Source organism: Artemia franciscana, chromosome 11 (assembly GCF_032884065.1).
Source record: "Artemia franciscana chromosome 11, ASM3288406v1, whole genome shotgun sequence".
Taxonomy (NCBI): Eukaryota; Metazoa; Arthropoda; class Branchiopoda; order Anostraca; family Artemiidae; genus Artemia; species Artemia franciscana.
This window is the reverse complement of record NC_088873.1, coordinates 7,776,729-7,790,476: the sequence shown is the minus strand read 5'-3', so window position 1 is coordinate 7,790,476 and position 13,748 is coordinate 7,776,729. Positions and strand designations below refer to the sequence as shown.

The following is a 13,748-nucleotide window of genomic DNA, read 5'->3' as shown; positions in this document are numbered from 1 at the left end:
CACATTGAGATTTCCATGGGTAAGGACATACCACAAGGAAGGGGTGATTTTCCATTTACTAGAGGATGTTCTGCTGTGTTTTCCAAAATAACAAATATTTCCACTTTTTTTTAAATCTTGATTTTCCATGAGATGGGACGAAGAGGAGCGAAATATCAGCATCAAGTTATAATGCCAAATTTTAACTCAAAATGTATAAAACCTGAAATTACACGTGCCTTATTTACTTAAGTTCACCTCATATATGACCCTGATATGTAACCAGATTTAGTACCAATATTAAAATAGAGCATTGAGCTAATCCGTCTACCCACACAAAACAGCAAAAGTTAAAAAATTGCAGAAATCATTAACTTTTCAGTCCTATTATTGCCAAAATTCACTTTTCAATGGAAAACTTTTCCATGGCTCAGTTCCCTCCCTCTGGAAATTTTTGAGAAATTATGCATTGGTCTTATATCAGCATTACTACCCTAATTAAATTTTAAAATAAAAATAAAGCTTTTTTTAATAGTAAGTAACCGCTAATCAAAGTCCTTCAAACCTACCTTTGAACATAGGACAAATGCTCCAAGCACTGATACCTCCTTCAGCTGTATACTGGCCAAGTGCAATTTCGAGAAAAAAGATTGGAACTCCCCCAGCAACTAAACATATAAGGTAGGGTATGAAAAATGCCCCTGAAAAAGAAACAAAAAGTTTACCAAAATAAAATATGTAAATGGCCACATGCACATACAATGATCCTGCGGTAAAAAAAGACACACACAAAATAAAAAATAAATGGTACATTTAACCAATAACTTAATCTACCGGCCTCCAAATATTTTGAAATTAAGTCACCATAATGTATCTAAAGAAGGATTCTTTTGAAGATATGTAATTGTATCAGGTTTTACCACTTATACACAAACCTGCTTTGGATTTGCCGGTTGGTTTAAACCAAAGGAAGTTCCCAATTCAATTCCCCAAAATACTACAAAATACAAACATTAGCAGTCTATCTTTTAAAGTATAATCACCCCAGTCCTTTTCAGTTGTATACAATTGGGACAATATACTTATTGTCCCTTAAATTTCACGTTTTTAAAGATAGGAGTTTAAAACCCCTGCAGTTAGGTCCTCTGAAATGCTGAATTTGAAAATATGATTTTCATTAAGATTACTTGCCTTTTTGTTGTTGCTCCCTTTTTCGAAAATCAAGACAATTTTTCAGACTCCCCCCCCCCCAATCCTTCACTGCTTGCGCTAGAGTATAAATTTTTGTCAGAACTCTTTAAGAAACTTTTCAAGCACAAGGACCGATGAATTTGAACGATAAGTTTTTTTAAACAACTTTAAGACTTTAGCGTTGAGAGCGAGGGATGAGGAAGGGGCAGTCCCCCTTACATACGGAAAAATTTCCGTTCATTTTAAGTTTTAATGTTGCTCCTTAGTTTCACGTAAGAAACCAAGAAAGGAAAGGATATAATAAATGAAAAATAAAATCAAATAGGCGAGAAAACGAGGATTTTGTTAGACAGTGACAAAATTTGGAGACGAAAACAAACAAATATTTTAACAAGAAACTCCGCAATGTCGTCCTTAGCGCTCAGAAAAAAAAACTTTCGAAGTAAACCTAACAAGAAGAGAAAAGATACTGAATCAAAAATCAGCCAAAAATAAATGAAATAAAATTCACCAATTGGATTGGACAAGAATTCTTTGCCTCGCAATAGACTTTGCCTGTCTGCAGCTTCGATTTTCACTAGATAAATATAAAAAAAAAACAAGTTTTTTTTTAACTGAAAGTAAGGACCGATATTAAAACTTAAAACGAACAGAAATTACTGCGTATATGAAAGGGGCTGTTCCCTCCTCAACGCCTCGCTCTTTCCGCTAAAGTTTGACTCTTTATCTCAACTCTACTTTTTAAAGCAGTAAAACATCAAAAAATAAATGTGTCTCAATTTATAGCTAAATTTCTGTTTATATATTTTTTTGATCTCAATTGCCTCTTTAAAAGATGCCATTACAGTAGACATTAAAGTTACCTCCTCAAAAAGAACTAAATGTTCAGGATTTTCGAAGATATGAAGGGCCAAAGCAGAATCAAAGCTTTCATTTTATTTTCAAATCCTAGGGACATATCTATTGAAATTTTGTGTTCATGCAATATTTCCACCAGTTGTTGATGGGTGCTACCAATGTACAATTTCCCACATGAACACGGGACTCTGTAGACACCACTACCCAGTATATGGTCGGTTTTATCCTTTTCCGAGTTGAAAAAAAATTCAACTTTTTGTTCAGTTTTGTAAGAAACAGAAAGATTGTTTTTTTTTTTTTTTGTTCTTTTTTCAAGATTGTTGCTCAGTTTCGAGATGTATGGTAATGTGGTGAAAGTCTTGTTCTAAATTGTCGGAGTAACTGAATCAAGGGACACGGGCTCCCTATTTTCCTGTTTTACCTTTTTTATCGTCTATCTATGATATTTTCAATATTGCCAATTGAGTAGCCATTGCAGAATAAAATATCTTTAACATAATTTAATTCAGATTTTACGTGATTACATGAACAAATTTTTATAACTCTGTCGACTAAAAACATAATTACCCCTCTTTTCACAGAAGGAGGGTGATTTGACGTGAAATATAGATTCATATCATTATATATCGGCTTTCTAAACATAGAAAATTCAAGGCTAGGAGTGTTTTTTATAATCAAATATCCAAGAAAGGGAACCTTCCTGTTCTATTGTGAATTGAAGAAATAGTTGTGTTGTTTTTTTAATTTAATTACATACAAGTTCAAGTCCAGGAGGATATTTTATTGATTTTATCCTTATTTAGATAGCACGATGTCATCTGTCATTAAAAATGTAAGTAATTGGTTAGTCACAAGGTTATGTCTTTTGGATATTAATGTTATCTTTCACTGGTTACTGATTTATTTCAAATTCCACTAAATCATTTTTGTATTAAATTCATATAAATAGGGTTAAACTTAAGTATTAAACAAAATATCTAAATGGCAAAAATTGGTTTTAATACTATGTACTGACGCTTTTTTCCTATTGTCTAGCAATTAACACTATATTGCTGTGTGTTTTACCAGATTCATATTAGAAATAAAAAAACTGATGTTCAATCTTTCCAAATTTTCCCTTTTCAATTTTCAAAAACTGCACCTAAGGTTATTTTTAATATACACAAATCATATATTAAAGAACAGGAAGGGTGAATAATGAAGTCGAGCGTGATTTTAATTTTATTGGCAGTTGTGACTATACTTTGGGTTGAGCGTAATTTTAGCTTTAACTATTATGGAGCCGAATTGGTGACTAGAAACAGAGCTAAAAAAAATGTTGGCTTGCGCAATTTTAAGCTAAATATAATCCTGCTTAACGGGTTGGCTATAATACGCTTGATTTATGTTTAACGCCTATGTACATTTTCTTTTTCCGGTTCCAGCAACGTTTATCAGGTATGCCTTATCGAAGAATGACAAAGGATAAATTAACTCGTTTTTTGTCTGTCTCTCACCTATTTCTTTTTCCTTTTTATGGGCTTCATTTTTGTAGCAACTGGTCTAATATCTTAAAGAGCTTCCATTTGAAGTTGCCAATACTTTTTTACAACGTCGAGGACAGTGAGAATGAAACCTGATTGTTTTGAAATGGTTTGTTTATCCACAGGGAGTTATTTAGTTATTATTAGTAGCGGACAACTAATTAAAAAAATAGAGCCACAGGTGAAAAATCAGCAAAAAAATGTCGGAAATGTGACAACTATACTTAAAATATGTAACTTTGTCGCCAAGAAACAACTATCTGAGAATCAGCAAAAAAATAAATGTTTAAATTTTTGAACTAAAGCGTTATGAAATTTCACTGCTTAGATTATTTTATTTATTTCAATGACTAAAGTTTTAGTCGTTTAGCTAAAGTTCTTTTTTAAGTAGAGTTGTGACAAAGAGTCGAACTTTAGCGTAAAGAGCGAGGCGTTGAGGAGGGGACAGCCCCGTTCATATGCGGAATACTTTCTGTTCGTTTTAATTTTGATGTAGCTCCTTATTTTCAGTTAAAAAACCCTTGTTTTTTATATAATAAAATAAAAAAAAACTATTTTTTTTAACTGAAAGTAAGGAGCAACATTAAAACTTACAACGAACAGAAATTACTCCGTGTATGGAAGGGGCTGTTCGCTCCTCAACGCTCGCTCCTAAAGTTTGACTCTTTCTCTCAATTCTATTTTTATTAAACAGTAAAAAAAATCTTTACTAGTTAATGGATTATAGGAGTATAGGATATAGACCACCTTTAGTTTAGATTAATTTTCATATCTTTGCTCTAGAAAACCTCTGACACAGCAACAACAATAGCACCACCAGCAAAAAGATAGAGAGCAACTGGTGGCGGGGAGATACCACAATCAATGAGTGTTCTTCAAATGATGACTTTAGACTGTGCCTCAAATGAGGAATTAGAGGGGGATAGTCCGACACAACTGGAAACACAAGAAGTAAGTTTGTTAAATTCTCTTCATATTTAAGAATTATCTTTCTTCTTATAGAATAGATGGGTTCGAGTGCCCCGTACACATGGTAGCATAAATGGGTCCAAGCACCCAGTACCCCTTATGGCAAAGATGGATTAAGCGGGGAACATACATTTAACATATACTGGCTTACAAAACTATAAATCTAACCTTAATGTCTCAGTAATCCTCTACTGTAATGTTTATACTTTCTATTCTGTATTTGGTTTTAAAATGTATTTTGAACTTTACATGACCGTATATATATAAATATATATATATATATATATATATATATATATATATATATATATATATATATATATATATATATATATATATATATATAGCCATAGTATAATAGCTTGTATCAGCATAATCATGGGCCCCAAATACCCCTTCCCCCACTTTTTGCCCTTCACTCCCCCAAATAAAATTAAAACAAATAAAAAAATAAAAAAAACGAAACGTTACACTTATATGTGTTTGTGTGTGTTAATAATTTTTTTTATTTATTAGGTATGAGTTTTAAATGATATAAAAATACAGCTTGTAAATGTTGTTTTTTCAGCTTGATAAAACCATCAACTTAGGGGACATATAACGTCTTTGACGGAATGGAGATCCCTATATTAACACAGCCAAAAAAAATTAAAGATAATCACCATATCGACTTGCCCTCTGATAACAGCGACCCAGATTGGATTGATAAAACCCAGATTGGATTGATAAACTTTTGACTGAATGCTTTGGGGGGGGGGTTAAGTACTGATAATGAATTTCATGATACAATCTCCATATCGGCTTGCCCTCTGATTAGAGCAACCCAGATTGGACAGATAGAATATAGAAACAATTCTATGAAGAGGTGAATGTGAGCCCCCCCCTCAATTTTTCGGTGAAAATTACCTTAGCTAAAACAGTTGTCTTTCATCAAAAGAATGCAAATGATCGGGTTGGCCCTGTCATTCTCGAAGCACTCAAAAAATGATTAATGATCTGGAGGTTTTCACTATGTGCTCCATCCCTTGTTCACAAACTGATTTCCAAGCAAGACTAAGTGGTAGTGGTGTTGTGGTAGAAAAAAACATACAATGCCCCCTGTGTAGACCAACATTTTGGATAATTTCACTCCACACCACAACACTCATACACACACTGATGTTGAAGTAGGACAAAGAGGTAGAGGCGATGGCGTGGCAGAGGAAGTCCCTACACCACCCTCTGTGTTGCTAGGCCTATATTTACGAAACTGCCTTGCACAATTTATATATTTACAGGGCTGTATTTGGGAATTCATTTAAAACACTTATAGTGGGGATATTATCACAGATTCAATAGACATAGTACACTATGTGGGTAGGACTCGAGCCCTTTTTGAACGACAGATTTGAAAATGGGAAAATGGGATGATCGACAAATTTTGAAAATGGTACAAAATCATCCATCGCACAAATTTTTTTTTTTTTAATGAAAATTCGGGTGATGTGCATTCGCACTGTGTGCAAAATGAAATGCTAAAACTTCAGCTACACTTGCTAAATTTTTAGGGTGCATTTTTGATCGGATTGGTAGTATTGTGACAAAACAAGATAACTCTACTGAGAGGGGGAGGGGTCAGTGGTTTTAGTTATTGAAAATTTATATGTAAATGTATGTAAATTTAAAAAAAAGAGTTTATTGTAAAGGGTCTGAAGTGTTAAAATTTAATGAGATTTAAAGGATTATAAAGGTGTAAAAAATTTGTTCCTGTACATAAATTCACTGTTTCGAACATGTATTCCTTATAGCACTCCAGAAAAACCTGTCAGAGGATGCTAATAAGACAAATTTGGACACTTTAGCTACTAATGAGTATGGGACAAAGTTTTGTGAAAGAGATTTTAATTGTTCAAATGGTCAATATGCTTGACTTGACTTACTTAGGTCTCCCGCCAGATGCTGCTCGGTGTAAAGAGTGACGTCTGCCTCTTCCATCCCCTTCTGTACAGTGCGAGCGTTTGTGCTTCACTCGGTCTAATATTCGCCGTCGCTAGAAACTCTGACGGACCATCGGAACATCACTTCTTTGGTCGGCCGCGGGGTTGCTTCAAAACCGGCTTCCTTAGGGTCAAATATCATCTTTGCGGATAAATGCAAGGGCATTCGAAGTAGATGTCCGAACCATCGTAAGATATGCTCATCTGCCTGGATTGAATACCCAGAATGCTTGGTTAGCTGAAGTAGCTTTTTGTTACTCATGAAATCAAACCACCTTAGACCCTCAATCCTTCTCAGGCTCTTCGTCTGGAACTCATCGACGGCCCTTAGCGTCGCGGTTGATGCATGCCATGTTTCATCTCTATATTGAAACAAAAAGCTTGACAAAATACCTCCCCACTTAACAAAATGTTTTAAAATGAGTGTGTCATATCTACAAGCGAAACTATCTAAAAATGATCAGACAGGACAAAACCGTGATTGAAAAACAAAAAACAAAAAACAAGCAGGAACCATACGCAAGACACTCTAATTTAAAGACCAACGCTGTACAAACAGAACCACTTTTTTGTACCTTAGTTCAGTAGCTCATTAAGGGGGCTTGGAAGAGAAACATACGGGAAGTGTTCTTGCGAACCTCCAGTTAAGGGTTTTGGACCATAATTATTACAATGAAGATATCGTTTTCTGCTTAGCTTTTCTACTTAAAAATGACATCGAGAGTGTGGCTTTTCTGTGCTTCTTTTCCGGGTTTTCTGCTTTCTGCTTCTTTTCTGTTGCTTTCTGCTTCTTTTCTGTTGCTTTCTGCTTTTCTGGGTAGAATGATAAAAATCATGTAGATATGAGCAGTAGCTTTCAAAGGAGCAACTAAACGTCACAGCAAACAGTTCTGGTAGGCAACTAGCTCCAGCTTTTCACTTGAGACATGGCACCAAAAGTACTGTCTTTAGTGGCATTTGGAACTTGCTGCTGGTGAAGTTTATTAGAAGGATATAGATATGCGCATTGTCTTTTATAAAAGCTATTTAACATCTGTCTAAGATACCTCCGATACCAATACGTGAGATATCCGTAAGTCCGATATCCATATAGCGTAAAGCCCTTTCCTCAGGGACCATGGTGGGTCACGTCATCTCCAAAATCATAGATAGTGGACATTTGAACTATTTTGAACAAAATGGTTATCTCAAAGTTTTATTGGATAACTTTTGAGGGGAAGGGACCTTTTGGCAGGGGGCTAGTTGCCCTCCAATCTTTTCGGTCCCTTAAAAAAGGCACTAGCAAATTTAATTTCCGTTCAAATGAGCCATTAAACATCTCTCTATGATGTGCTAGTCATTCACTAGCCCTGGTCAAAGAAAAAAAAAAGAAAAATGGAGATACATCAGTGCTACCCATGCAGAAAAATAATTTTCCTTAGTGTTCAAGGTGTAGGACTGTGATAGTCCTACTAATGGTTTTCAACCATACTGATTCCAGTGATGCAGTTTTTATTTCGATCTGAGACCATATTCAGGGGGTTTCAGGCTCTTTTTCAAAATCATTCTAAATTTCTTTTCGCAATAAACTTTTACATTTAGGATTAACCCAAACAATAGCTACCACTCCGGGTTCAGTGTCAGCTGGTAATATTTTTCACTAGGCAGTTTTTTTAACGCGTTTTTCAATTTTTGATTACTATCGTCTGTGGTTCGCTCTTTACGATGTTCTAGTGCCCTATTAGTATTAAAGAATCATGACAGAAAAAAGAGACTTATCAGCGTCCCCAGCTCTTTTCAAAAATGCGAATAAATTTGTTTCTGCAACAACTTTTACTATTAAGATAAATTTAAATAACAGCTTATCATTCCTGAATCAGCATTAACGGTAAAATGGTCTTGCAAAAAGTATTTTTTAACATGTGTTTAAGGTTTTGGCTACTATAGGCAGTGGTTTCTCTATTCTAGACTGCAGCTACTGCTGCAAACCTGAGGTTCAACTGGTTCAACTGAGGTTCAAACTTGAGGTACGGGCCATCGACATGAAAAGTTTCGCTAATTTTCAAACATTAAAGCCAAGAGGACAAATTGTTGTTTTTAGACAGAGGGGTGGGGAGGAACAGTTTTGCAATGGAACAGCATAAAATAAAAAAATGGGAGTTAAACTAAACAGAGGTTCAGAGGGTTCAGTTAAACAAGGACTCAGCTGCACAAGGGTTGAATGAGGTTCAGTTGAATAGGGATGAATGGGAGGGGGTTGATTTAAATAGGGATTGTGTTAAAAGAGGTTGAGCTGCACGGAGGTTGAGCTACACGGGAATTCACTTGAACGAGGGTTCAGTTACACGAGTGGTCAGTGGCCCGAAGTTTCAGATGAACGGGGTTCAGTTGGAGGAGGGTTCACTTGCTAAGGAACTCTTTAAAATACTATGTTGTATGATACTCTTAAGAAATTGATGGGACCATTTTTATATAGTAACTTGTGTAGGATGATTGATGCCCTAGTGGGTATTCGAAATGAGGTCCCACGAAAGAGTGTATTATACGGCACTCACTCAAGTTTACGGTGCGTCAAATTCGAGAACAAACTAGTTTCTTTTTTAGTTTATTCGCTACTTCAGAAACAAATTTATGCTATATATTTGCACATTAGGGTGGGGGGTTAAAGTATAGTGGGTCTGCATGCAAAATGTGTTAGGTACAATTATTATACATTTTATGAAGTAAGAATTGTTTTCTGAGTTCAACCTGTCCAAATGCTTACGCCCCTTCCTTATGTGCAAATATATAGCCCAAACTATATATTTCCCATCTGTTCTGTCACTAATCTTTGTCTTGTTTCGCGCTATAATGAAAGAAACTAGCGAAGAAACCGGTTTGTTCTCGAATTTTACACAGCGTAAACTTGAGTTAGTGACGCGTAATACACAAGTACTAAAATTTCTTCCCCCTACGGAAAAAAAAGACTAAAATAAAATTCTCAAATTTGGAAAGCCTTATTTTCCACGGGGGGAGGGTATTTACCGGGGATGGGGTATTTTCCATGGTTTTGTTTCCGGGGGGAAGGGTATTTTCCGGGGAGTATTTTCCACGGAAGTATATTTTCCTCGAGGGGTGTTTTTCGGGGGGGATATTTCCACGGGGGATATTTTCCGGGAGGTGTTTTCCGGGGGGTAATCGCCGGGAGGGTAAACGCCAGCCACCAATAAAAGAATGCATCTTTTTGTACATTTTTGACCAACTAAGGGGGGATATGGAAAATTCTCAGTCTATCCCCTCCCTCTTCCTACATAAGCCCCTATTTAAAGTATATGAAATGGTTGAAGGAGAATAAAACAAATTAATAAAAAAGAAACTGCTTGACCAAATGGGGATGGTTCTAACCTCCAGACTCTACGAGTTATGGTTATGAAAACACTTAGTCAGTAGCGTAAATCCACGGAAATTAAAAGGAGGGAGGGCAAAATGTATACACAAAATCTGGTAGGGGGCAAATCTGTCGTTTTAAATACAAATACCGAAAATACTGTCAAAGTATAGGTAGGGGGCAAATCATTTTGGAGAACCAATGCCCCTACCCTGTCCCCCCAGCTAGTACCACGGTGCTTACTACACAACAAGGGCCCAAATATAATATAAACCAGAGAAACTTGGGGCTAAGATTCTAGGTATGAAAATAAGTTCAACAGAATAATAATCTTACCTTCAATAATATTATCGTATATTACTAAAAAAAAGATCAAAATGCTGGGGAGGGGTGAGGACCAATGTCAAAAGTTTGCCAATAAGAAAATTCGGGGGGGGGTGTGAAAAGAGCGCCAATTATTGACCAAATTGACAAATTTATTTCAGAAAAAGAGTGAAAAACTGAAAGTAAACAAGGAATGAGGGCACCAGAAAAAAATCTTGGGGGGCTCAAGGTCCTTCTGGATCCACAACTGGCCCCTCATTTCTTACGAACCGGATATACAAATATATTATATTCTAGCACATATTATAGATCGCCGTCCTAAACTATATTACTGTATGATAAGAGGCAATATTGAAAATTTGACTCACCTCCTCCATTCTTATAGCAAAGGTACGGAAACCTCCATACATTTCCAAGGCCAATACAAAATCCCATTGTTGACAAAACGAATTCGACCTTGTTTGGCCATTCGCCACGTGGCTTGACTTCTTTTCCACTCATTTTTCCAGCAGTAGCAAGACGCTTGACAACTCAAATTCAGTTTCTGGCCCATACAGGGTACCAAAAAAATATTTTTCGTCAATAAATCCAACTTAGAAGAAGACTTGTCAAAGCATCCTTCTCCAATATTGAATTTGTTCTTCGTTGCCTGGAAATCCCACTGACGTTCGATACTGCGCTTACAATAACTCTGGCGATTTTTCTTTAGTCTGATTGATTTTAGAGCCAAAAAAATTCCGACTGGTTCCACGAGTGAACGTTCTCTCCAGAAATACTCGTTTATGAATGCTGACTACGAACGTAGAGCTGGTGACTTTTGTTTTTGCATTTTGTTTACTTTTGATTACGGGTTATCCGAACGTGAGGTCATTGGTGTAACTCTCTGGATATTGAATGCATGAATGAATGATTTAATTTAGTGACAAAACCCGTATGGAGTATTTCACTATCTAATCTACAAAATACAGCACAAAGATTATATCACAAATACTGCTACAGAATACAATCTACTAAATAGCACAAAGGGAAAAAACTAGACAATATCCAGTCTCTTCGTTTGATCAAGTAAAAAAACAGCTTTTTTAACTGCAACTAAGGAGCGACATTAAAACTTAAAACGAACAGAAATTATTCCGTATATGAAAGGGGTTGTCCCCTCCTCAACGGCCCGCTCTTTACGCTACATTTTGACTCTTTCTCAGAGCTCGGTAAAATTCTAGTTGAGTGACTTCTTGCTATCTCAGAAAGGGGTTAGGTTAGGAAAATGAAACTTTCAGGGATGGGTCTACAGGCTAAAGTTCATCCCGGGAAGGTAATTTAAAGTACCCACCTCCACTCCTTCTCCCTCTAGAGAGCCCTGAAATTCGCCTACATGACAGATCCTATACCTATTGAAATTTTGACAAAACAACATTTTACCTTAATTTTCAGTTACCAGTTGCTTTTTCTCTGCCTTTAGTTCTGAAGATGCAATTCCTGTTATTTGAGTAGAATTCTGAGCCATATCAATACTTTTTTTTCAAAAAATTTAGGAAATGTATTTGCATATCATTAAAACCTTATAATTGGGATTGAGCAAAGTTGTGAAGCTGAAAACAATTTTGTTGTACTTTATTCAAGCAGAAGATTCATTTTGCAAGATTTCACTTTTATAACACACATATTTTTGAAGGTCATCAAAGGTCAGGGCCCTCTAGAGGGAGGAGTAGAGGTAGGTACTTCAAAATACCTTCCCAGGACATAATTTAGCCTGTAGACCCATCCCTGAAAGATTCATTTTCCTAACCTAACCCCTTTCTGAGATAGCAAGAAGTCAATCAACTAGAATTTTACCCACAACTCTACTTTTTAAAACAACAAAAAACTTTAGCGTAAAGAGCGAGGCGTTGAGGAGGGGACAAACCCTTTCATATACGGAATAATTTCTGTTCGTTTTAAGTTTTAATGTCGCTCCTTACTTCTAGTTAGTAAAACTTGTTTTTTTTTTATTTGAATTTTTTTATTTGTTTTTTTTTTTATAAATTACTACATGTTTTGATTTTGGCTCCCCGCACATGAGTAATTAAAACGAAATTTGCATATTAATATTTTTGTCTAAATGGCTTTCTCATATTTTTGTTCGGACGATTTTGATTAAAAAAATGAGTGGTTGAGGAGGCCTAGTTGCCCACCAATTTTTGGTAACTTATAAAAGCAACTAGAGCTTTTTAGTTTTTTTTTACAAAATTTTTTTGTTAGTAATAAATATAGGTAAATTACCAATCAACTTACGTAACGAACTTCTATTTTTGTATATTTTTATTATATATATGAGGGGGTTTGCCCTTCGTCAATACCCCTCTTTACATTAAAGCTTAAATTTTGTCCCAATTCGTTAAGAATGACCCCAGAATCACAAAGGCCATAGAATAAATATTTGAAATTGCTAAAAGTACTTTAGCAGAAAGAGCGAGGTATTTAGGAGGAGATGAACCCCTCATATGTGTAATAATTTCTGTTCGTTTCAAGTTTTAATGCTGCTCCTTACTTTCAGTTGAAAAACTTTTTCATATTTATTTTTACATTTTTTTTAAATGATGCTAGAAAATCCTGCGCCCCCTTCATGGAATTTCTTTTCCCCCATGACAAATTCCTCCAAGTAAAGATCCTTCAACGTAGCTTCCTCCCCCTAAATCCTCCCTCCTCAACCATAAAATCCCCCTGAAAACGTCTGTACACTTCCCAATAACCATTACTGTATGTAAACACTAGTCAAAGTTTGTAACTTGCAGCCCCTCCCCTAGGAACTATGGGGGAGTAAGTCGTCTCCAAAGACATCTTATTATGTTTTTCGACTATGCTGAACAAAATGGCTATCTCAAAATTTTGATCTGTTGACTTTGAGAAAAAATGAGCGTGGGAGGGGGCCTAGGTACCCTCCAATTTTTGGTCACTTAGAAGGGCACTAGAACTTTTCATTTCCATTAGAATAAGCCCTCTCGCGACATCCTAGGATTACTGGGTCGAGACGATCATCCCTGGGAAAAAAAACAAACAAACACCAACCCGTGATCAATCTTCTGGCAAAAAATAGAAAGTTCCACATTTTTTAGGCAGGAGCTCGAAATTTCTACAGTGTTCTCTGATATGCTGAATGCGATTTTGTGATTTTGGCTAAGATTCTATGACTTTCAGAGGTTGTTTTCCCCTATTTTCCAAAATGAGGCATATTTTATTAGGCTCGTATCTTTTGATAAGTAGAACTAAATTTAATTAAATTTATATACTTGAAATCAGCATAAAAATCTTAATTCTTTTGATGTATCTATTAGTATCAAAATTCTGTTTTTTTAAATTTTCGTTTACTATTGAGCCGGGTCACTCCTTGCTACAGTTCGTTACCACGAACTGTTTGATTCAAGTATGTTAGAACGTCATATTGATATTGAGCTTCTTTAATATACCAAATAATATTAATATTAAAAATATCACAGTAAGAAAACTCTTGTAATCTAAATTGCGATCAATGAATGCATGCAACCCACAACAGCGCTGATTCAAGTACCAAGGCGGTAATAATGAAATCTGAATGTTTGAATTTTT

General features: G+C 35.6%; 1 protein-coding gene across 5 annotated transcripts in view; it reads right to left on the bottom strand.

Moving 5' to 3' along the window:
• LOC136032751 (sodium- and chloride-dependent GABA transporter 2-like) overlaps positions 1 to 10,974 on the bottom strand; it is a 122,821-nt gene extending 111,847 nt beyond the window's left edge. For 3 of the 5 annotated variants that reach the window (XR_010618775.1, XR_010618777.1, XR_010618776.1), the window contains exons 1-2: positions 10,535 to 10,973; positions 549 to 680 (exon numbers count right to left, since the gene is read on the bottom strand). Coding sequence is in view for 2 of the 5 variants with exons in the window: in XM_065713092.1 (XP_065569164.1) it covers positions 549 to 680; positions 10,535 to 10,667 (265 nt within the window). In the remaining 3 variants the exon portion in view is untranslated. Of the gene's footprint in view, positions 1 to 548; positions 681 to 10,534 lie in introns of all 5 variants that reach the window. The other 2 variants (XM_065713092.1, XM_065713093.1) reach the window with 2 other exon arrangements.
• Between the last annotated feature and the right edge of the window lie 2,774 nt (positions 10,975 to 13,748).